The following is a 24804-nucleotide window of genomic DNA, read 5'->3' as shown; positions in this document are numbered from 1 at the left end:
TATGGGGATTTGAACCATGTTTTCTTTGCATGCACTCTATATGATCGAACTGACTTTCTTGCTAATCTCGAATCATTGCACATTCCATTTCCTACATCTATATTATGTTTGTTATACACAAATTCATTTAATGTTTACAAAGTTTTATCTTTGTTCATAGAACATAATGATATCAAGATATAGTTAATGTATAGTTACTTATATTATATTATTATTTATGTATATGTTTAGATATATGTATATTATGTAATTATTTAAAAAAACCTTATCCGTTTCCTTTCCAATTCTAAATCCCGATTTTTCATTATTTTATACATAATATATAGTTTCCCTAACTTGTAATTATAACTACAAACCTGACATTGGCTAATCTATGTAAAGCCAGACGAGAAAAAAAAAAAAAAAAAAAAAAAAAGTTTATACCGAACCATAAGCAATTTTATGAGACTTCGTCTGCGATGGCGTTTGCTGGCGCGCGTGCTGTGCTTGTTTGGAGTGTTTTTTTTGTTAAGAGTGGCTGGTTTTTGTGTTAGTTGGTGTTTTTTGGTGGTGGAACTGACTGGGAAGCGCTCTAAAGGGGCGCCGCGCGTATGTCGGCGGGCGCCGGCGCAGACGGAGTCCATACTTGTATAAATTCAATAACTTGAAAATATCACAAACTTGACATTGGCTAATCAGAGTAAAGCCAGATTAAAGAAAAAAAAAAAAAAAAAAAGCAATTTTATGACAGCTGTCAAAGTGACAGTCGACTAAAAACAAGTTTTGGCGGTGCATTGTTTTCCGCGGCATGTTTATAGTAATTTCATTCTAAATATCACTTAAATAGTTGAAAAATGGCCGAAAAGCTAGAAGATATCAACCTGCCGCTAACGGTCGTCACTAGGATCGTGAAAGAATCATTACCAGATGGAGTAGCCATATCGAAAGAAGCCCGTACCGGCTTGGCAAAAGCCGCTTCAGTTTTCGTTTTATACGTGACCTCTGCTGCTACAAATATAGTAAAAAATAATAAGAGGAAAGCTTTAACGGGTCAGGATGTGTTAGAAGCGATGACCGATATAGAATTCGACAGATTTGTAGAGCCTTTGAGAGAAGCTTTGGAACATTACAAACAAGTTGTTTCTGCGAAAAAAATGGCATCAGGGAAGAAAAAGGATGATGGTGATGATGTGGAAATGGTTGAGGATGATTAGTGTTATATACTTTTTATAAATAGTGTAATTTTTTTAAGGTTATAAATGTGTTATGATCGAGTTTTGCAGCCTCCTTTGCATTTGTTGTAATCACTTTGCTACAATTTAAATTGTTGTGATTAACTGGATATTTGGTAATAATGCTGCTATAGTGTACTTTAGCCACAAGTGAGAGAATGTCAGCCAGTAGCCATAGCATAAAATAAGGTGGTAGGCTTGCAAGTTGATATTTGTCAGAGCATTCAACTTTGCTCAGAGCCTTCTAGTAGAATAACAATGAATGGTTCATTAAAAACCAAAAGATTGTAGATAAAAATATACAGACAATCGCTAGGTATGTAGTTGGAGAAAACAAGATTTGTCCTTCATCCTATAAAGTTGCTAAAATTGAGATAGTACCAATTGCCAATTCAATATGTAATATTTTTTTAAAACGTCACATGTTCTTAAAACATCTAACCAAAGTTCAAACAATTCCCTTAACCTAACTAACAATTCATACTTTTTGGACACCTATCAATTTGTCGATTGTTTCTTCTTAGTAGTTAGTTTACTAATTTATAGTGTACAAAACCAGTACCTTTTTTTACCATAAGGAAATTCATTATGGATACCACTAGCCATGGGGGAGCACAGTGGTTATGTTGGACTCCTACCGACTAAAACCCTCATGAAGTTCCATCCCACCGCTGACAGCGGAGCACAAGGGACTGACAACACCTCGTTACTCCGCCAGCAGATGTCCACCGCAGCACACCCACCACTGGGACACTACGTGCCCACAAACACCTTTAGAGAGTCCAATCTGAGGCATATCACTGCACATTGTACAAGAAGAAGTGTAAAAAGACTGTATTTTTTTTCATTACGCATATTAAAGCGCATAAAAAAATATTTTAAGAATTTTATGTACCTTATGACATTTGTGACATCAAGACAAAAATGACATATCTGTCTTATTGGTGGTCTTATTAGTGGGAGGTCCCAGGAATGTTATATTTTCTAAATCTTTGGTCTGGTTTGGTGGGATGCTTCAGCTGTACCACCTTACTGGCAAAGCTGTTCCCATACCCCTTCCTGGTTAGCCAGCGTCCATCTTAGCCTGCATCATCACTTACCACCAGCTGAGATAGCAGTCAAAGGCTAACTTGTATCTGAATAAAAAAAATGATGTGTGCAAACTGTTATTCTGCAACTTCTTGTTTTGCAATCAATATTAACTGTAAAATGTGATTTTCCTGAGTTAGTGTATTTTTCCAATATTGTATTATTGATGCCTAGAAGGCATTTTTATGATTAAGGTTTTAATAAAAATAATTTTTTTTAATTATTATTGTTTTATTTATTTATTCATTATTGCAGAGTCTCGGACATCCATATCAATATTTCTGAACCGATTTTATGAAATTTGGTACAGAATTGGTATACATCCCGGGGAAGGACATAGGCTGCTTTTTATCCCGGAAAATCAAAGAGTTCCTACGAGATGTTAAAAAACCGAAATCCACGCGAGCGAACCGCAGACATCTAGTAAAGAATAAAAAATCGGTCTCATTAGAATTTTGTTCCAATTTTGTTTGTGCACTTAGCTTTGTCTATACTTAAGACAATAATTTACTCTTTGAAAAATCCATTTTTTATTGTTCTTTAACCACCGCGTGAAATTTGTATCAAAGCACGGATTTTTCCCCCGCGTGAATTATCGCAAATGACTGCATCTCATATGATTGCATTGGCAGTGCGGTCAGGGAAATCTTGTAGGCTAACAAGTGTAAATTAAAAATTTATAACACCCCCGACAAGTGAAGGTTACAGTAAGAAATAGAAAAGAGCTGAGAACTTTCAAACGGCTGAACCGATTTTCTTGGATTATAGCTAAGAACACTCTCGATCAAACCACCTCTCAAACAAAAAAAACTAAATTAAAATTGGTTCATTAGTTTAGGAGCCACGATGCCACAGACAGATACACACGTCAAACTTATAACACCCCTCTTTTTGGGTCGGGGGTTAAAAATAATAATCGCTGTGCGGACTAGGCCTTACCTAGGTAAGGAACATTAAAGTATTGATTTTTCACAGAGTAAATTATTTTCTTAAGTATAGACAAAGCTAAGTGCACATGGAACAAAATTCTCATGAGACCGATTTTTTATTCTTTATTAATTTGTAGGTTAGCTCGTAGATTAAAAAAAAATATATGTAGGTAAGTAACTAAGCTATTGGTTTCAAAATAAAACAAACATCAATTTAAATATTTAATCACTTTATTCAGGAATAAAATTTGCTCAGAAACAATCTGGAATTAACATTGACAACTCTGACATTCCTTTTACATTCTATGTCTACCTACATTATTTACACTCCGAGGAATTTGTATATGTAAGCTTTTCTTAGTTTACTTAAAAGATAAACAAGTCGCTTCTCGCTGAAATGCGCCGTTTCCACAGATGAAGGAAATAACGTTATCTGTGCGTCACCCTTTCCCTCTAACCGCACCTTATCCCGAGAGAGAAGTAAGTAAGGGCCAGCCCGGCTAGCATGGGCAGTAGATAAAAATTATATCGCCTTATTATATCCACTATATATATTATAATCGGGGATATAATTTTTATCTACTGCCCATGCTAGCCGGGCAGGGCTAGAGAATACATAGTACGTTCCTTGCTGCAAACTGGCAATGAACGAGCGAAAAACCTAACTCTACGAGGTCTAAAGCGCCGGGCAAATCGCGTCGCTTACGCGTTTCTCCGAGAAGCTTTCGGGATTTATTTATCTTATAAGCAAACTAAGGAAAAACAGACTATGTAGCTCATGCCAATAACGAAATTAATTAAAATGGCTGTGCTAATAATTATTATTCTCTCTCACTCGCATACTGTACAAGAATATAGGTGTGACAGAATGCCGCCAGTTTTAATTCAATTACTGGCACGAGTTATACTACCGTTATAACGAAAATATACTCGTTTATGAACTAAGTATTTCGCAAAACTATATTCTATCTTTAGTATCTTTGATTACAATTCAATTTTTTTATAATTATTATTTTATTGTTTCATTACTTGATTATAAGAATAGAGAAAAATTGAAGACTAATTTTTATCTAGAAAAATCGTTTGCAATTTGCTTGCTTTACTAGGTCAAAAACTAAGGTAAGTACCTACTAATTTGGTCATAGCAGATGGTTCATTTTTTGTTCATTTCTTTCATTCGGTAGGTATTTTTATATGGGGTATTTAAAGAGCAGATCAACAAACTGGAAAACACTGAAAAACCAGCTACGCATTTACCTAGTTACTTATTTAAAAAAATAAATCAAAGTGAGAAACAAAATGAGGCAATCACTTGAGTGAACACCGAATGAACCATCTGATATCACCTTTAGGCTCAACTCACACCGCCGCGGAATGGAAGCGAATTTCTAAAATATTACATAGCATATTGACTTCTATCTCCACACTATAAAGCATCAATTTCTACCGAGAAAGAAAATTCCCGCGAAGTCGCGGGAATTCCCGAGCATTCCGGCGAATTTTACATTTGGGCGAGAAATTTGTGTTTTACGTGGTGGAGATAGAAGCCAATATTGCTTTATAATATTTTAGAAATTCGCTTCCATTCCGCGGCGGTGTGAGTTGAGCCTTAGGTTAAAGTTTCGCTTAAACTAAGGCGAAGCGATTAGCTATCACTAATCACAGGCATTACTGTATAAGTTCGATAGAAGAGCAAGTGTAATCGATTTAAACAATATCCTCAATTTGCATATCACATTTTCTAAACAGGATTTTGGAAGGGTTCGCCTTAGTTAGATCGAAGCTTCAGTCAAATCTGGTGTGTAGGCTAATAAAGATCATTAAAATTAAAGGTAACGGGCACAGACTAAAGAAAAAATATTGAAAATTCAAGAAGCCTAACAAATGAGATCATAAAAATGCTCCACAAACATAGCGTTGCATAGCATCAATATATAAGCATGGTAATAATTGTGATATTAGTTACTTCTAAATCTGTTTAATATGATGGAGTCCTTTTTTTTTTTTCTTTAAATCTGGCTTTACTCTGATTAGCCAATGTCAAGTTTGTGATATTTTCAAGTTATTGAATTTATACAAGTATGGACTCCGTCTGCGCCGGCGCCCGCCGACATACACGCGGCGCCCCTTTAGAGCGCTTCCCAGTCAGTTCCACCACCAAAAAACACCAACTAACACAAAAACCAGCCACTCTTAACAAAAAAAACACTCCAAATAAGCACAGCACGCGCGCCAGCAAACGCCATCACAGACGAAGTCCCTGGAGTCCTTTTACTGTACCTATTTATTTTCTTTAATCTGTGACAGGGACATACAGACTTAATTTTTTAAAAGTAATTTCCATACCGATATAAATAGGATAGTTAAATAGTAAAATACTGAAAAGATTAGAAGCATTTTATGCTTTTTTTTATTTTAGATATTTTAATCGACTTTCAGGCCAGACTTATAAAGTTCTTATCATTTTAAATTTTGAATATTTTTCTTAGCAATATTATATTTTGTTAGTTACACGAGAAATGGTAATTATTATTAACATTCAATTTTTTTAATCAATTGGAAATCCGTAGCTAACTAACAAACATTCAAAAATTTGATTTTACAGCTTAACTAGGTACTGATAATCTTGGTGTTCAATTGATTGTCTTAAGTAGGTACATATAAATAAAGCTAAGCGCACATGGAGCAAAATTCTAAAATGACCGATTTTTTAACTTTATGTATTTTGTTCCGTCATTCTAACTGCTGTCTTCAAATTGTAGGTAGGTAGGTAATCCTCATTGTTAAAAGCGATCCCTTCTATTAATATCACAGTGGTAGGGGTTTTATTGGGATAACAATGCGAGTACCCAGACCCTTCATTACTGAGGACCTATGATATTATATTGACCTATGATATTACCTATGATATTATAAATGGGCCGATTTTGTTTTCTTTCCATGTGCGATTAGTGCGATAATCATATAGCTAGCTTACCTAAGCTAAATTACAGACGTAGCTAACCCAGCCTTACCAGAATATTAAGAATAACACAAACCGGAGACGGCGGACCACAGAATTTAATTCTTATGCAAATGGATGTCAAACCACGCAGGCTTTTGCCAATAGGCCGCCCACTTCGGTCAGTATGTATTATATTAAACAATTAGTACTGTCTACTTTATTATTACAAGTTTCTATTGTCGAAATGTCTTCAATTTAAACTAATACATGCAATTATTACAATTTTTTATTATGGATGGTTTTTAATAAAAAAATCTAAACTAATTAAATAATTCTACCAAGCATTCCAGAAAATCTTAGCTACGTCTTCACATAATAATCTAGTCTCCTTAACTAATCTCTAAACTCTTCTATGGTATTCTAAACGTATTCTATCAATGGATTTTAAAATACAGCCATTCTCAGTCCTGTTCGCCGATATTCATAATTTTTGGCAAATACTTGACTTTAAAGAAGCGAATTATCTAGCAAAAAGGTGCGTACACGTTACAATCTAAGCACTTTTCAATATATATAGGAATAGGTATGCATTTATGACTTTCTCAAAGTAAAGTTTCGTGAATTTTTTTTAAGGTACCTGGTAAGGTATCATATTATTCTGAGATGTGGTAAGTAAGGTGAAACAAGTCCTTCCTAGTCCCTGTCCTATAAACAGCTGCTTTTCAAGTAGGCTCGATTATTTTTTTCTTATAAGCGTAAAATTTCAAAATCTTTGCCAAAACGGTTGTGCGCATATTATGTTATGTTATGTTTATACACATATTCATAACGGGTAACGGTAAACTCAGAGTTACATTCAACAGTCAATCTAATTTCTTAGTTCAATATAGATTTTAATTTGTCATAGAATATTAATTTAATAACTATTTTTAATTTATTGTGTACACACCTTCAAAACTACAAGATATGAAATAGAAGTTTAAAGAACTCACATTAAATTGTAATTTTATTATTAGATAGGTCCTTACATGTTGGTTCTGTTTGAGAAAAAAATAACAAATAGGCTCAAGGTATACTGTGGGAGAGTGAAAGCGTCTAAACTTTTCAAAGTAAATTGAACTTTAATTCCGTTAAGTAGGATCCACAGTTTTTTATCAAGTTAAAACTCGCTGTATGCCGTGCACCTTAAAATTAAAATAAGAACCTAAAGAAATTATACCATAGTAGTTATTTCTTTATAAGGTTTCAGTGAAAAACTGAACTAAAAAATTTTGGATACCACTAAAATGTAATAAAAAAATTAAAATTACTTTAAAACAACGCATCTTTAAGCTATGCGAGAAAAATAAAAAACAAAAATCGAAAATAAAAGTTTATTTCAGAAGAATATAAATAAACGGGATTACTCAAAGCGTTACAGTTCATTTAAAATAAAATAAAACATGAAGATAGGTGGTAAGAAATACAATTTGTATATTCTAATGTTATACTTTAGGCTAACGCAGAACACCGACAGTAATAAAGTCCCAGAAAAAATCGGTTCTACAATAATAAATCGGAGCAAATATTACCGATTTTCGTAGATTTAATTGGGCGATATGTTATTGAAAAGGTAAGAATATATCAATAATAATGCACTGTGCGTTGAGTAGTGAGGAAAAACAATAAATCTCGACAGTTAAACGTATTGCCAGACATAATGTGTCAACTGATTAAAATCGATGGTCTGCGTTAAACCTATAAACAAAACATAAGCATTAAATTTCATCTTCTTAGTAAACAAATTTAATCCTTAATGTTCCTTTCAAAATAATAGCATTTGCAACAAAAATAAATCGGTGCTAAAATAATATTAATCTTAAAAAATGTATCTTTGATTATAATAAAATTATACTATTTCGAAAAATCGAAAGATACATTTTTAGAAGTGTAAATAAAATAATAATCTCACGTTATAATAATTAAAAATAAATGTCACAATTACACTGGATAAAATAAACGTGACACTAGTGTCAAATCGGACTCACCGTTTTTAATAGGCTAGTTTTGACAGATTGTTGTATGGTATGAAAAACAATATCAAAAATGGCCTATTAAATATCGGTTTTGCACTAAATTCAATTAATTGGCTGACTTTTCATCTATTATTTCCAAATAGACTTTGACTGACGAAGAAATTTAACATTTTGACAGATTTACCTACAGTATAAAACTGTCAAAAATCTTCGGTTAACATTATTTGGCCAGTAACATCCGAAACTAACAATCAATCCTATCTGTAATCTTTCGACAAGTTTCCTAGAAACGTTGTTATATTTATCAAAAATTGTACTTTTTAGACAAATAACAATGTTGCTAAATAATTTATCGACAAATTACGGATAGATTGATATTAATCAATTTTAAGCGTAAAAGATCAGTCATAAGTTTTAGAGTGAAGCCAGACGCTGCGTTGCGTTGGCGGTGCGGCGCCTGAGCGGTGCGTCATCCTACATAGAAATCGCTGTACCATGCCACACGATGCGTTACGTCGTGCGGTGCGTTGCGTGTTGGCGCACCGCACACGCAATGGACTTGGGAGCAGAGAGACGAGACGGGGAGGGATGGTGTGTTGCAACGCTATACTAAACAGAGTGTAACCAGAACGCTAGCAAAGACTTGCTTGCCAATAACCTTAATTAATAAATTGCCTTATTTTGTTTTAGTGATTTAGTATTTTTCAATCCGCAATGTATAGCGTGCAAAACTCCGAGTGGCCTACTTACGCAACGTCTGTGGACCTCTACGTCAGTCAGATGTTTTATTTGCAATATATTGTGGACTTATAAAACTAGGATTTCTTTTGTGTTTTTTTTTTGTGATATCAGTAATCATCAGTACTATCACCTGTCTTTATTTTAGCTAGAGTTCTGGTTACACCCTATACGTTTTGCCGGAGCGGCAACGCAGTGCCCGAGTGGCACTCAATACTAACATCCACAGCGGTGCAGCGCCGCAACGCACCGGACACGCATCATGTGGCCTCAGTCTTTGTCTGTCCTCTTTGACACTACTAAACTATACGTGCCCCAACCAGTGTTTACCCTTGCAGGTTAATAAAATTATTAATTTTAATTATTTATTTATTTAATAAAAATCGTGCTAAGAGAGGCATAGGCCTGCATACAAATAAATTGACATAGATAAAAAATAAATAACAGTCCACTTTCACTCAGAAATGAGGTTGCACTAAAAATATTAAATACATTAACAGCCAAAATCAATAAATAATAAAATCAATCTATTCGTAATCAATCGATAGCTCCGTTGTTATTTGTCAAAAAGTTATAACATTTTTGACAAATAAGAATGTTGCTAAGTAACTTATCGACAGATCACCGATAGATTGATTATTATAATTAATTTTGGCCGTAAAACTATACACTCGATCTGAGTAACTTTGCTTTTCAATTTTACTTTGACAATCAAAGGAAAATTCATTATTCTTTTTATTAGAATACATTAACATTTTACTCTGAAATAGAGATAATAGCGTTTTATTTTATTAATGTATTCCAAACAAAATACATAAAATATTTATTTGTTGACCGTCACAGTTAAATTGCAAAGCAAAGTTATCCCTATTTACGATAAAATAAAATAAAATGTCTACTCTATTGGTATTATACAAATTACTAAAAAACTAACTGGAATATTTGTAATTATTTACAAAAAGAAAAATTAATAATACACAAGCGAGCTTTAAATTATTTTCAAAATTTCTATTATTTTAAAACTATAATATTATTTATATTTTATGTATAATACGGGAAAATTGTCTTTTTCTTTTCATTATATTTTTACTACTCAATATTATTTAAGAGTACCCGATCATCTTAATCACATATTTGGTTGTTTTAAATACATTGTAAGCATGTAATACATATATTTTATACGAAATAACACAACTCCCTTCTTAAGTTCAAGACATATTGACGAAGAGTCGAGAAGTGGTGCGATGCGTCTCTTCTACTACAAAGCATACTGAAATCTCCAGTATGTAATGTACGACGCACAACGCCGCGCGTGTACGTGTGTCTATTTTTTTGCTTCATCCAAACTTTAAAGTATTATTACATAGTGAAGATAAAGATTTTGGTAAAAATGCTTCGTTTCATTTATATTCTGCGCTAATATGTCTAGAACCTAATATCTAAAACGTTGAAATTGCAAGCATTTTTAGACGTCAGAATATGACATGTCTTAATACAAGGAGTGTCAAAATGGAGTCACAAATTGCATTTCGTAGGTAATATTTGGGCGTCTTAACAGGGAAGGGCCTAGTACAATAATTATGTATTCCGTTTTGGTTTATTATTTTACATAAAAATCATTATCAATTAACAATTTAAAAAAAAATTGGGATAAAAACCGTAATTTCTTAATAATTTTTAAAAAATACATAAAAAATGTTTTAGTTATTAGTTACCAAGATATTTTATATTTACGTTGCAATGTGTTTTTCTTTTAACGTTACCCCGACCGGTTTTCTGGTGATCGGTCGATTTTTCAAGTTTATTTATAATTGATTACAACTGACCGTTTTTTTTATACGTTTTAGTAAATCATACTTAACCGACATGTGTTTAACCGGTTACATGACCGATTTACCAGACGACCCTTTTTAATGAAAATCGGCCATACCTATGAATACTCATGTATCAATGCGCGCGTAGCATATATAACGGTTTTTTAAATTCTAAAATTCACCATAACCAAAGTAAAGACTCAAGCAGGATCGAAGCAAAGACGCGTCGCTACACTTCGATCAATCTGCCTTGAGCCTTATTTCTAAACTAACGTAAAAAATACCAAATAAATTTTTAAATTTCATTCGCTGCATAATATTTATTGCTTCGTACAATCAAATACATCCATTGGAATGGATATAAATTAATGGCAGTGTATTTTTTTTATACTAAAAATTATCAATGTCACTTTTAAGGAATTTTAGGGTTAACGTTTTTAATGGGGATGATGCCTATATCAAAAATAAATTATTTCTCAGTAATTATTAAACAGAGTGTCTTCAAAAATTCGTGAAATCCGCATTCGATGCTAGTTTTGACAGGGCTCTCTCCGTCACTCGCTTCATACAAACGTAGTTCCAATTTCATTTGAATATTAAGCAACCAAAGATTTTGCAGACATATTGTAGAAACTAATATCTGTGTCTGTGGTGTTTTAGATTTTTCGAAAAATATGTAGTTTCAAAATTACAGGAGCTCAAAGATTTGTATGTAAATTTTTAAGACCGCGTAACTTTGAAACCGATTATTTTAACAGAAATCTGGAAAACCACAAACATAGATATTAGTTTCTAGAATATGTCAACAAAATCTTTGGTTGCTTAATATTCAAATGAAATTGGAACTACGTTTGTATGAAGCGAGTGGCGGAGAGACCCCTCTTAAGTTTGCTAACCATTTTAAATCATCGATTTAACTAAAAGAGTACGTCAAATTACGTCAAATGTTATGACGTCACATCTGTGAATTTTATACAAGCTCCCTTACTAAGCGAACATTTTGAAGTTTGATAAAAAGTCTTCCGAAATGAGGAGATCCGCAGGAGAACCAAGATCACTGACATAGCCCAAACTATTAGTAAGCTGAAGCTGGAGCCGTTGGAGCCGGAAAGTCCTTGAGTGGAGAGCGCGTTTAGACAAGCGTAGTGTGGGACGCCCTCCAGCACGATGGACCGACGATATAAAGCGGCTGGATGAGGAAGGCTGAGGACCGGGTGTGGTGGCGCTCTATAGGGAAGGCCTATGTCCAACAGTGGACGTCCACAGGCTGATGATGATGATGGTCAAAGTCTCTGATTTGACTAGTATTCATCATCCCTATGGACTAAAAAGACCTCGTACAATAATCATCATCATCAACGGATAGTCGTCGTGTAAAAAAAAACAAGTGTTGGAAGACCCACTAGGTGGACAGACGACATCACGCAAGTCTATGGGAGCCGCTGGATAGCGGCGGCGCAAGAACGTGGCGTGTGAAAGGTCCTACAAGAGACCTATGTCCAGCTACTATCGCAGTCGTTTTTGATTTATCGTGCAAAATGTTGGAAAAAAAATACCCGAGTACGAAACCCTCAGTGCCCGAGTCTGACTCGCACTTGGCCGGTTTTCTCGAACTGTGTGCTCTGTCCATTACCACTTCAGCTTCGGAACCCGTTGAGCTATGTCGGTTACTCTGGTTCTCCTACGGATCTCCTTTCTGATTTGATCACGTAGAAAAGCTCAAATCATAGCTCTCTCCATCGCCAAATAATAACGTTGCTAAGTAACCTATTCACCGATTACAGTAATGGTTGATTATATGAATATCAGCCGTATATCGATTATAAGTTATAACCAACCAATATAATAGAAATATGATACTTCTCGGCCAATTTAAAATATTTTTGATAATATTAATAAATATTATTCATTTGTGTTAAAAATGGCTACACATTCATGAAATTCATAACCTATCACTGGCATTTTAAGAAAAAATTGATCATTTAAATGAATTCCAACCTCGAGCCCTACAATTATTTATTACAAATTAAATTATATTTTGTAACACTGATTTTCAATCACCAAATAAAATTTAAATGGAGAATAAATTTGACTTTTTGACAGATTTCGAATATTTGTATGGAATAACAGTATGGAGAACTCTCAGCCATATCAGATTCCTCACGATGTTTTTCTTCACTATTTAATTTTCAAAACACCCATAACTCCGTAAAGTTAGAGATTTCCAGCATTAAAACGGTGAAAAGTCAAATTCATTCCTCAGTTAAACATTATTTAGCAATAGAAAAATTGTGCCATAAAAAACAACAATGTGGTAGACCAATAAACTAGGACGCATTATATCTATAATGTGAACATACCTTTATTATTGTATGATAAAGCCAAACGTACATTTCATTTGTACGATTAAGGTAAACGCATATAATTATTTATCGATTTATAATGATATCATTCAATAAAACTACTAACCAGCTGGAATCACGTGATAAGTCGAAGTAATCCTCCATAGGAGAGAATTAGCCCATTATGCAGATCTGCAGGAGCTGTCGGGAGATGATCTAGAGCCGTCTGTCTGTCTGTCTGTCCGTCCGTCGTGTCTGTCAATAAAACCTATAGGGTACTTCCCGTTGACCTAGAATCATGAAATTTGGCAGGTAGGTAGGCCTTATAGCTCAAGTAAAGGAAAAAATCCAAAAACCATGAATTTGTGGGTACATCACAAAAAAAATGTATTTTCAACTTACAAAGTAAGATTACTATACGAAGTGGCATATCATATGAAAGTACATTGTACTTGTACATTCTAAAACAGGTTTTTATTTATTTTTATGCATAATAGTTTCTGATTTATCGTGCAAAATGTGGAAAAAATACGAATCCTCGGTGCGCGAATTTGACTCGCACTATGCCGGTTTTTTAAAGGAAGGAAGGAAGGATGGGTTACAAATTAGTCGGGCTTACTTTGACTAATACCGTGAGTCCAGTCGGTTATTAGTCATATTTATAATGGACATCACTCACTCATTAAACGCTAAGATATCGAACAATCTTCGCAGGATAAAGTTAAACGCACACGTGTTTTTGTACGCTAAATACAAGCGCACGTTACGTAAAGTTAGTAAGAAGCTTCGTGGCCCGCTAGGATATAAAGATCGTTCCCGTCTTCGCCTGAAAGCGTGTTGTTTTGTAGGATATGCGACTCCAGGACTACAACTCTGAAACAAGGTATTATACATTAAAGTTACATAGCAAGAGTCAACACCCACCAATATTTAGCACTCCCTATTTATTACTTTACTAGCTGTGCCCGCAACTTCGTTCGCGTGGAATAGTGAAGCATATACTCTGTACGTTAAAAATGTTCGCCGTGATTCTTTAAATTGACATAACTTTTTTATTTATGAACCGATTGGCATGAAATAAACACTAAATGTTAAGTGAAGCTTACTACAATATATTAGTGAAAACCGTATCTAAATCGAATAAGCCGTTTCTGATATTAGCGTGCACAAACACACAGACAAACAGACAAAAAAAAAATTAATTACAATTTCGGGTTCGGCATCGATATAATAACAACCCCTGCTACTTTTTTTTTATATATTTCCATTGTACAGACACCACTTTTCTACAATTTTATTATATGTATAGATTTGTATTGCTTTCTTGGTGGCTGGCTTTTCCTGCATTTTTAACAGTGGGAGGGCGGGCGGTGCATATTACCTCAACGAAAAAAACCTCTTTTAACCAAGTGAGGGTTTGTCCACACGCTACATATTCTGGTAAGCGGTCACTAATTGCTATATAGAGGCATAACGGACGAAGTGGAGCGGTGCAGGATGACGTAACTTAAAGAGTTCCCACGGGATTCCTAAAGACCCATCCGCTTAACCGATTTGTATAAAATTTGGAACCGACGACGTAGCTTGCGTCACTGCAATTGACATAGGCAACTTTTTATCCCGGAAAATCAAACAGTTCCTACGGGATCTTTAAAAACCTAAATCCACGCGGATAAAGTCGCGGGCATCCTCTAGTTCAAAATATTTTTATCCAATTAAACTTTTACCAGTACTTTTGAGTCGTCAAGTGCATCTACCACTGGTTCGACTGGTTCGGAATGCCTTTCCACCGAGAAGAACCAGCAAGAATCCACCGCAAGAGCCTACTCGGTTATGTGCTATATACCCTTAGTAATAAAATAGTATAACTCACTTGTCATGTCCAAGCAGCCTATATGCTCGCGAGTGGTCTGTGATCTCTTGCGTGATATCAGAGTTCCGTAGCGAGCGGCCCTGAACGCCGTGTCTGTGGAACGCTAGTACGGAGTCCGCTAGACATACTGAAATAAATATAACCAGCATTATAAAACAGTGAAGCATGATATGAGACCCGAAAAAGCGAAACTACTTAAGCACATATTCTAATTCATACTAATAATATAAATGCGACAGTATGCATATCAGTCTGTCCGCTAGTCTTTGGCTATAGACTACTTTTATTCCACCACATCAAAGAGTTCCCAATTATTTCAAATAGGTATTAGCGGCGCCGGGATAACCTAACCCGGCGATTTGTGGCACAGCTTTCAAAAATAAACGTTTTTTTTCTTTCTTATTTAATAAACCTAAATTCACGCAGGCGATGTCGCGGGTATCATCTGTATACCCACGACATACATACATAAATGCGAAGAATGAAAGAGTATCTGTCTGTGAGTATGTTATATTATATCACCTGTTTAATTGATTGTGTAGAAATTTAGTACAGAGATAGTTTAGGATCAAGCCTAATTTTATCTAATTATGTATTATTTATCAAAATCGGTTGAGCCGTTGAGTTGTTACGAGCGGACATAGGAACTTACAAACACATGTACTGATCAAAACATAACCCTCATGGGCTTCGCTGCAATCGGGTAGTAAAGGTGCAAGCGCAGCGAGCGTGAAATTTTTCTGGAGAAGGATAAAAACATCATCTCAACTCACGTATACTATCTATGTGGAAGTCGAACTGTATTCTCGAAGGTAGTTTGTTGCGCCGTCTCTCCCCGCCCGGCAGCACCGGGATTATGTCCACCACATTCTCGTGGCAAACTAGCACCTGCCAAACATAATAAACAATTTTAAATACATATCAAAAATGTACACTTTTTACCTAAACATCAAGGAAATTTCTAAATAATTTTTAATTATAATAATTACTAGCTGTGCCCGCGACTTCGTTCGCGTGGAATAGTGACCGCGCTTTATATAGCCACGGACGCTCAGGCGCGAGGCGTGAAGTACGTACTCTGTACGCTGTACGTTAAAAATGTTCGCCGTGATTCTTTAAATTGACATAGCTTTTTTATTTATGAACCGATTGACATAAAATAAACACTAAATGTTAAGTGAAGCTTACTACAATATATTAGTGAAAACCGTATCTAAATCGAATAAGCCGTTTCTGATATTAGCGTGCACAAACAGACAAAAAAAAATTAATTACAATTTCGGGTTCGGCATCGATATAATAACAACCCCTGCTACTTTTTTTTTATATATTTCCATTGTACAGACACCACTTTTCTACAATTTTATTATATGTATAGATTAATTAATAAACCCTGATCTTCTATACCCACCCAATGTTTAAATAACAACTCTCAAAATTCCACCAAATTAAAAATCAGACTCCAAAAGAGAGCCTCAATAGCTCAACGGTTGAGGAGCAGACTGACTTCCGAAAGGTCGACGGTTCAAACCCCACCCGTTGCACTATTGTCGTACCCACTCCTAGCACAAGCTTCACGCTTAGTTGGAGGGGAAAGGGGAATATTAGTCACGATTAAAATGACTAATATTAATTTTTTTTTTATGTTTGTAATGATGGGTTTTTAATTTAATTTTGATTTGATTTCACTGGGCCACCGCCGCCGCCGCTTATTTATTAAATCAATACTTACAGCGTCCTTATTCAACTGGTGAACGGCTCTCAAAGTGTGCAGTCTTTCAGGTCTCGGTATCACAGTATTGGATCCCCCCGGACACAGGTCCAACTCGTCAGAATGGAACCACGTCGCTCCTAGAGAAAAAAATTAAAAATAATTCACTACAAATATTATACAGTGTGTAACAGAACGCTACCAAAAACGAAGACAGGTGATAGTACAGATGATTACTGGCAGGATACCAAAACAGAAAAACGTAAAAAAAGAACGAAAAAATCCAATATTTTTTAAAAGTTCACATCATGTTGCAAATAAAACATCTGACTGACGCTAGAGGTCAACGAATGTTGCGTAAGAATACCACTCGGAGTCAATGCCGCGTCGTAGGTACTGGCATTGACTCGAGTTTTAAACACTTGTTTTAAATTATTACAGGCACACGCTTGACTCACAATCACACTTGACGGCAAGTATTGATGTGGCCTGAGATGGGACGCGTTTACCAAGAAAATGTCTATTCACTCTTGTCTTTAAGATACCCTGGATTATAATTTATAGGAAACACAGAAGAGTATTCCAAACCTTAGACATGCGTATGAGGGATGATGACGCAAAACTACTGTAACGCCACAGACAATAATGAAATTATAGCAAAAGTATTGCTACGTACCAGAGTTTATGTTAACAAGGTTGAGCCTCAGGGGTTTCCTCGTCACCCCTATACAGAGAAGTGGGTACTCCAATTCCGGAGTGATTATCAGCTCAAAGGCCAGTAGCGGTGTGGGCAGCACGCAATCTATGTTCTGTAAAAATAAATACAATCTGATTATGGCCGGAGGGCCGATGACAGATGGACTTATTGGAAGCGAAAAAATAAAAACAATTGGACCCACCAAAGCGAGGTCTCCGAGTATACTTGGATGTGTGTCTCTATCAGTCTTAAAACTTTCGTTGAACAAAATTATGTCTATTTGTATATCTGTGTGTCTATCAGAGTCTCAAGGGGACGCTGTACGCTCGACCGAAGTTGCCGGCGCACGTGGGTAATCTCTTTGCTATTTCACCTAACTTTTTGTGGAAAAGGGATTCCCGGTATAAAGATAAAATATGGCATGTAGGTATAAGACCTACCTGCCCGCCAAATTTCATAATTGTAGGTTAATGGCAAGCACCCGATAGGTTTTCTCGACAGACACGACGGACAGACGGACGGACGGACGGATGGACGGACAGACAGACAGACAGACAGACAGAAAAAGAGACAGACAGACAGAAAGAGAGACAGACAGACAGAAAGAGAGACAGACAGAAAGAGAGACAGACAGACAGAGAGAGAGACAACAAAGTGATCCTATAAGGGTTCCGTTTTTCCTTTTGAGATACGGAACCCGAAAAATAAGAAAGCGCTTACCTTTAATAACATAAACTTTCTCAGCGGGTCGTACCACTGCATGAGGAAGAGGCCGGCGGGCGTGGCGCCACAAAGGTACTTATACCCGTTGTACGGATTGCGTGCCACCGCGCAACGCATACAACCTATACAAACAAACAATTATAATACCTTGTTCACGGATTCGAGCTAATAGGGTAGCGATGGGCGACTGTTTAAAAAAAAAAACAATCGAATGAATCGAACAATTATTCGCCTTCATTAAAAAAAATCGAATAAAAATCTAAGGAACTTAAATCTGTTTGCTATAATCCATTGTAAAAGGCACATCTGCATGGCACAACATGCAGCAAGCGACCTGCCCTCCCACTGCTAAGCATGCAGGAAAAGCCAGCCACCAATCAAGCCACCACCACTCAACACCACACAATCCCACCAGAACACACTCGACGCACGTTTTGCTCCGACACCGGAGCATCCTCACGAAACGTAGACTTTACAATGCACAAATGCAAAGATCTTTGCAATTGTACATTGTAAGCTTGCGGGCATTGTGTTAAATGTTCATAGCTGGTGGTAATCACTTAACATCAGGTGACCCGCCTGCTCGTTTGCTCGCTATTTTAATTTTTTTTTTAATCCTTCGTCCCAGATCCGTATGCTACATAACAATTGAACAATCGATTGTTTTTCAATGAGCAACTGTTATTCGATTGTTATCGAATGACAACAACAATCGAATAGTTCTATTTTGCGGATACGACTTATAAAGTGGTAGTACTGTATATAAAGTTATACACCTACCTCTAGTGTCAGGTACTCGGGTGGTGGGCGCGAACCTTCGCGGCAGTAATCTGGGAGGTAGTACCCTCAGAGAACGCGCGCCGCCGGTTTTCCCTCCCCTCCCGCTACCCGAAAGCGCGAGTAATTCGTGCCGGTAGAGGGAGGGGGTTTTACCTTGGAGAGAAAGAGAAAAACAATTTCAATACTGAATAAGTGTAGTTCAAGTGTATAATCCATACTAATATTATTCTGTCTGTCTGTCTGTCTGTCTGCTAGCTCTTTATGGCTCAACAGTTTAACCAATTTTGATGAACAGAGTTAGCTTATATATCGGGGAAGGACATAGGAAACTTTTTATCCTGGAAAATTAAAGAGTTCCCACGAGATTCTTAAAGGCTCATCCGTTTAATCGATTTATATGAAACTTGGTACAGAGGTAGCCTCGGTCCCGGAAATTGACACAGGTAACTTTTTATCCCAGAAATGCAAAGAACTCCCACGGGATTCTTAAACACCTAAATCCACGCGGACGAAGTCGCGGGCATCATCTAGTCACACTATCACACTAATATTATAAAGGAAAAGTTTGTGTGTGTGTGTGTATGTGTGTATGTTCGTTACTCCTTCACGCAAAAACTACTTGACGGATTTGGCTGAAATTTGAAATGGAGATAGATAATACCCTGGATTAGCACATAGGCTACCTCTTATCCCGGAAAATCAAAGAGTTCCCACGGGATTTTGAAAAACCTAAATCCACGCGGACGAAGCCGCAGGTATCAGCTAGTAAGTAGTACAATAGTAGTTACAATACTCACCAGAGAGGACTTCGTCTGTGGCGGCGTTTGCTGGCGCGCGTGTAGTGCCTTTTTTGGAGTGTTTTTTGTTAGAACTGGTGGGTTTTTGTGTTCTGTTGGTGTTTATTGGTGGTGGAACTGACTGGGAAGCGCTCTAAAGGGGCGCCGCGTGTATGTCGGCGGGCGCCGGCACAGACGAAGTCCATACTTCTACATATAGTTTCCCTAACTCGTAATTAACTACAAACTTGACATTGGCTAATCAGTGTAAAGCCAGACGAAAGGATAAACAAGTGTAAATTAAAAATTTATAACACCCCCGACAAGTGAAGGTTACAGTAACTAGAAAAGAGATGATAACTTTCAAACGGCTGAACCGATTTTCTTGGATTAAAGCTAAGAACACTCTCGATCAAGCCACCTTTCAAACAAAAAAACTAAATTAAAATCGGTTCATTCGTTTAGGCGCTACGATGCCACAGACAGATACACAGATACACAGATACACACGTCAAACTTATAACACCCCTCTTTTTGGGTCGGGGGTTAAAAAACATACTCACCAGAGAGTGACATTAGCACGTCTTTGATAACGTGCATCCATATTGTCCGTCGCGGACACAGCTGGTCCATCGCCGTCTCGTGGAGTTCGTTCAGGTTCAATGTGTAGATACCTTCTTCAGCACCTACAATAGTAATTATTTATTATCAGTGAAAATTCGTATAATTTATTCCAGATTCTTCTATATTATACAGGGTGTTTGGTAATTAGTATATAATGACGACACGTACTTATGCTACTTTGATCTGTTAAACACAATGCTGAAGTATAATGACGAAATAAAATTATAAAAATTTCCATACAAAATTTTAAAAAAAAATTATGTTAAGGTTTTCATGACCCTAACGTGCCCTAACTCACTGAGATCGTTGGCCATCTTTAAATAGGCCGAAGCCAACGATCTCAGTGAGTTAGGGCACATTAGGGCCATGAAAACATGGTCATAAAAAAATTTAAAATTGTCATTAAATACTAATTACCAAACACCCTGTATACTATATTTTATTTTATTCCTATATTTTATACTTGTATAACTCGTCCCAATAAAGAATAATTGATTTGAAATGGCAGCGTTGATCATTCCCTCTCACTTACACAATACACGAATATAAAATGTGTGAGTGAGACGAAATGATTAGCGTCGCTTCGTTTGGGTTAGTTTCTTTATTGGCACGAGTTCACAGTAATGTAAAGGAAAGGTGAGATATTTAGAAATTTAATGAACTTTATTTTTAATTAAAAATAGCGAGCAAACCAACAGGCGGGTCACCTGACGTTAAGTGATTACCGCCGCCCATGAACATTTGAGGGACCGCCAATGCGTTGCCAGCCTTTCTAGGAATTTGTTGGTCCGCCCCTTGAATCAACCCATGTTGTGATCTAGTGGATACATCGCCGACGGGTACTGGTATCAATAAATCCTAGTCAAGTTCTTTCTTGCAATTAGGCATTGTAAGGTCTACATCTCCTGAGGATGCTCCGGTGTCGGGGCGAAACGTGCGTCGAGTGGTGTTGGGATTTGTGTGGTGCTGCGTGGTGGTGGTTCGTGTTCCTTACTTGGTGGCTGGCTTTTCCTGCATGTTTCTCAGTGGGAGGGCGGGCGGTGAATGTCGCATGCTGCATGTTGCACCATACAGATTTGTTTGGTTTGGCGGATTATAGCAAAATAAGCTGTTGGTTCCTTGTATATCATGGACTTCCGCAAAATAACGCCTGCTTCTATACTACATTCCTAGTCAAGTCTAACGAATAAGTGGTGTCAATAGTTACCTATGAGGATGTGTTGATCTCGTGTGTCAGGATGTATCCAAGATGCCGTGCAGTTTATCCTCAGAGGGCAACCGTTGAATACCTGAAAAAAAAAATATCTTTTTGTTTTAAGCTACTATGGGATCCGGAAACGCCCCTATACATCATTTGTCAATGTCAGGCACTAATGCAAAACATAGCCTTAGACTTCGTCTGTGATGGCGTTTGCTGGCGCGCGTGCTGTGCTTGTTTGGAGTGTTTTTTTTTTGTTAGGAGTGGCTGGTTTTTGTATTAGTTGGTGTTTTTTGGTGGTGGAACTGACTGGGAAGCGCTCTGAAGGGGCGCCGCGCGTGTGTCGGCGCAGATGGAGTCCATACTTGTATAGATTCAATAACTTGAAAATAATCACAAACCTGACATTGGCTAATCAGAGTAAAGCCAGATTTAAAGAAAAAAAAAACATAGCCTTCACCTAGGGAAACAAAAAGGAAGCTTATGTGTTTGACCTGTATGTATGTATGTCCGTTCCAATGTCCACTCGTATCTACTCAACGGCTCAACCGATTTTGTTAAATAATACATAATTAGATTCGTCTTCATAGCCAGAGTGCTACTGGGTACAAAAAATCCTAGAAAAATTAAAATGGCGGATTTTGTGAGCTTTAATGTGTGCTCTGAATAAAAATGGCAGTAGGGGGTTTTTTTTAACTTTTTGAATTACTTGTTCTTACCTTGGAAAAGCAAGCTCCCATGTGTACTTTAGGCGTGGGGGGGAGTCCGTTGGGCGCGGGCCGCGGCGGGGTCCGGGTTCGACGCCCGCGCGCTCGCCTCGGCGGCACCGGCGGTGTACTACTGGCTTTATTTGGAAAAATAATACTTTATTTGCATTCTTTCTTAAGAAAAATATTGAAATGTTTACTTTTTAGGGTTCCGTACCTCAAATGGAAAAACGGAACCCTTATAGGATCACTTTATTGTCCCGATACCGTAATTACCCGAGTACGGAACCCTCCGTGCGCGAGTCTGACTCGCACTTGGCCGGATTCTTTATGTGACGCGGACGTGACAAATTCACGATTTTCGGATTTTTTTTCTTTACTTGTGCTATAAGATATTGCTATCTCGCAAATTTCATGATTCTAGCCAATGGGACATATCACATACCCTATAGGTTTGTTTACAGACACGACAGACAGATAGCAAAGTGATCCTATTAAGATTCCTTTTTTCCTTTTGAGGTACGGAACCCTAAGAAGAAAGACATCATGACTAACTTTCCCCTTTCCCCTCCAACTAAGCGTAAAGCTTATGCTAGAAGTGGGTACGACAATAGTGCAACGGGTGGGGTTTGAACCGTTGACCTTTAAGTTTTCAGTCCGCTTCTATAACCGTTGCGCTATTGAGGCTTAATAATATAATGATGATGATGATAATAGGAGTGAAGCAAACTCACCATCCCCTACGACATCTACTTTGGCCTTGTCCCGCTGACTATCCGACAGGCTCCGTTGCCTCTGACTCGTCTTCACCTCCTCACCGATCGACTCCGTTACCCCATCCCTCCCATTTTCCTCCACCATCTTGAAAATCTCATCAACAGACGATGTTTTCCTTTTATTTAAACTCTCCAATTCACACTGACAGAACTGATTCAAATCGATTCCAGCTGTCACCGAATCGGAATTGTGCCGATTATGCCTTTTCCTATGCTCATACGATTTATCCTCCATATCCAAACTCAAATCGATTTTTCTACACAAATCGTCGTCAGAATTCGCTCCATTTTCGATTCTATCTGTATCCGATATCCGTAATCGATTTGTGATTTGTAGCGCTCGGAAATTTGATATCGATATCTTTTGTTTTTTGCACGTTTCGCAATAAACGATCCCAGAATCTGAGTTTTGATTTGAACAATGTCTATAATAGCTTAGTATGTCACCGTTAGAATTGCATGCGTCACATGAGCATTTCGGTGCTACTGATCTTTGTAAATCGCTTAAAGTATTGATTTCTCTTGTCTGTGGTTTGGGGCATAGACCGCATTCACAATTCGCATTCCTCATAGCTGTATCGTTAACGACTTCAGTATCTAACGCGTCTACATACAGTATATCGTTTTCTGGTTTTCTCGATATAGGATCGTCTATGGAAATTGAGGAAGTCAAAGGTGATTGGAAATTAGAAGCGAGGCTTTGGTGGACGTTCGTGGTGGAATTATTTAGAAAGTTCTGCTTTAGTTGTATGCATTGAGATAGATGTTGGTCGTGGATAGAGAGTCCTGAATTCGATGCTTGGGTCAATGATACGTTCTCAGCTGTCAAAGGTAATGTTGCCCTGTAAAAAAAATATTTTTTGTACCATTTTGGTAGCTTTTTGACGGGTTTTAGTAAAAGCTCCGGAAATGCTGCGTTATAATAAAAGCTTGGGGTCAGTGCTGTTAAACACAAAATGGTATATTTTTTTTTTAAAGCGGGATTATATTTTTGTTAATTCAATAACATAACAAGTGGTGCTTGTGGGACACAATACGTTTAGAAATAAACGTGGAAAGAGAAAAATAGTGTACCAAATTTAATACAAACTTTATAAGACTTCTTGATACTGCCTAGTATACGTATAAGTTTAAACTACAAAGCAGCCGTTTAAGTTTGCGGTTTTGACATCTGTCAATTACATATAAAATAACATTGTGTGCCCTCTCGAACACATTATTGTTTAAAAAAAAAAACAATATACAAAATTGCCGTATAATAACTACGCACATTTTTGTGTATCGCACATTTAATATGTACCCGCAGTGTATTTCATGTTAAGAAAGTGACATCTGTCAAGTTACTGTAAGTTTACGATATGATGTAGACCTTTATATCTTTTACCCTTTATTCCAAACTAGATGACGCCCGCAATTTCGTCCGCGTGGATTGACTTTCTTTTTAAATCACATGGGAACTCTGATTTTCCAGGATAAAAAGTAGCCTATGTCTGTCTCCACGATTTAAGCTACCTCTGTATCTATATCTATACTAATAAATAAAATTGGAGTGTCTGTCTGTAATTTCGAAATAACTACCGCATATTAAGGTCATATGGTTATTTGAACGATACTATAACTGAATCACACGTTTTTAAAATTTTTGCCTGTCTGTCTGTCTGTTTGAAAAGGCTAATCTTGGGAACGGCTGAACCGATTTTGACGGGATTTTCACAGACAAGTAGAGAATTGACCAGGAAGTAACATAGGCTACTTTTTTAACCGACTTTCAAAAAGGGAGTTGTGTTTTTCTACCTACGTACACCGAAATCTCCGAGATTTCTGGACCGATTTGCGTCATTTCTTTTTTAATCGATA

The 24804-nt window shown here is 36.8% G+C and overlaps 2 protein-coding genes and 1 long non-coding RNA gene across 6 annotated transcripts in view; 1 reads left to right on the top strand and 2 right to left on the bottom strand.

Moving 5' to 3' along the window:
* The first annotated feature begins 742 nt into the window (after positions 1–742).
* Positions 743–2516, top strand: LOC123877958 (DNA polymerase epsilon subunit 3). Its single transcript, XM_045924904.1, has one exon. The coding sequence runs from the start codon at positions 834–836 to the stop codon at positions 1191–1193; it is 360 nt and encodes a 119-aa protein (XP_045780860.1). The 5' UTR covers positions 743–833; the 3' UTR covers positions 1194–2516.
* A 5016-nt stretch (positions 2517–7532) lies between these two features.
* Positions 7533–11342, bottom strand: LOC123877959. Its single transcript, XR_006798708.1, has 2 exons — positions 9093–11342; positions 7533–8645 (listed from the first exon to the last, which is right to left on the bottom strand). It is a non-coding gene; the product is annotated as an uncharacterized LOC123877959 (long non-coding RNA).
* A 613-nt stretch (positions 11343–11955) lies between these two features.
* LOC123878000 (mitogen-activated protein kinase kinase kinase kinase 5) overlaps positions 11956–24804 on the bottom strand; it is a 56817-nt gene continuing 43968 nt past the window's right edge. For 3 of the 4 annotated variants that reach the window (XR_006798719.1, XR_006798720.1, XR_006798721.1), the window contains 12 exons: positions 22906–23789; positions 22184–22308; positions 21474–21555; positions 20206–20328; positions 18867–19019; positions 18084–18208; positions 17343–17475; positions 16688–16806; positions 15729–15843; positions 14956–15082; positions 13685–13955; positions 11956–12347 (listed from right to left, as the gene is read on the bottom strand). Coding sequence is in view for 1 of the 4 variants with exons in the window: in XM_045924975.1 (XP_045780931.1) it covers positions 13856–13955; positions 14956–15082; positions 15729–15843; positions 16688–16806; positions 17343–17475; positions 18084–18208; positions 18867–19019; positions 20206–20328; positions 21474–21555; positions 22184–22308; positions 22906–23789 (2086 nt within the window). In the remaining 3 variants the exon portion in view is untranslated. Of the gene's footprint in view, positions 12348–13604; positions 13956–14955; positions 15083–15728; positions 15844–16687; positions 16807–17342; positions 17476–18083; positions 18209–18866; positions 19020–20205; positions 20329–21473; positions 21556–22183; positions 22309–22905; positions 23790–24804 lie in introns of those variants that run through there. The other variant, XM_045924975.1, reaches the window with a different exon arrangement.

Source organism: Maniola jurtina, chromosome 25 (assembly GCF_905333055.1).
Source record: "Maniola jurtina chromosome 25, ilManJurt1.1, whole genome shotgun sequence".
NCBI classification, from domain to species: domain Eukaryota; kingdom Metazoa; phylum Arthropoda; class Insecta; order Lepidoptera; family Nymphalidae; genus Maniola; species Maniola jurtina.
Note: the sequence above shows the minus strand (reverse complement) of the source record. Positions and strands in the feature narration are given on the sequence as shown.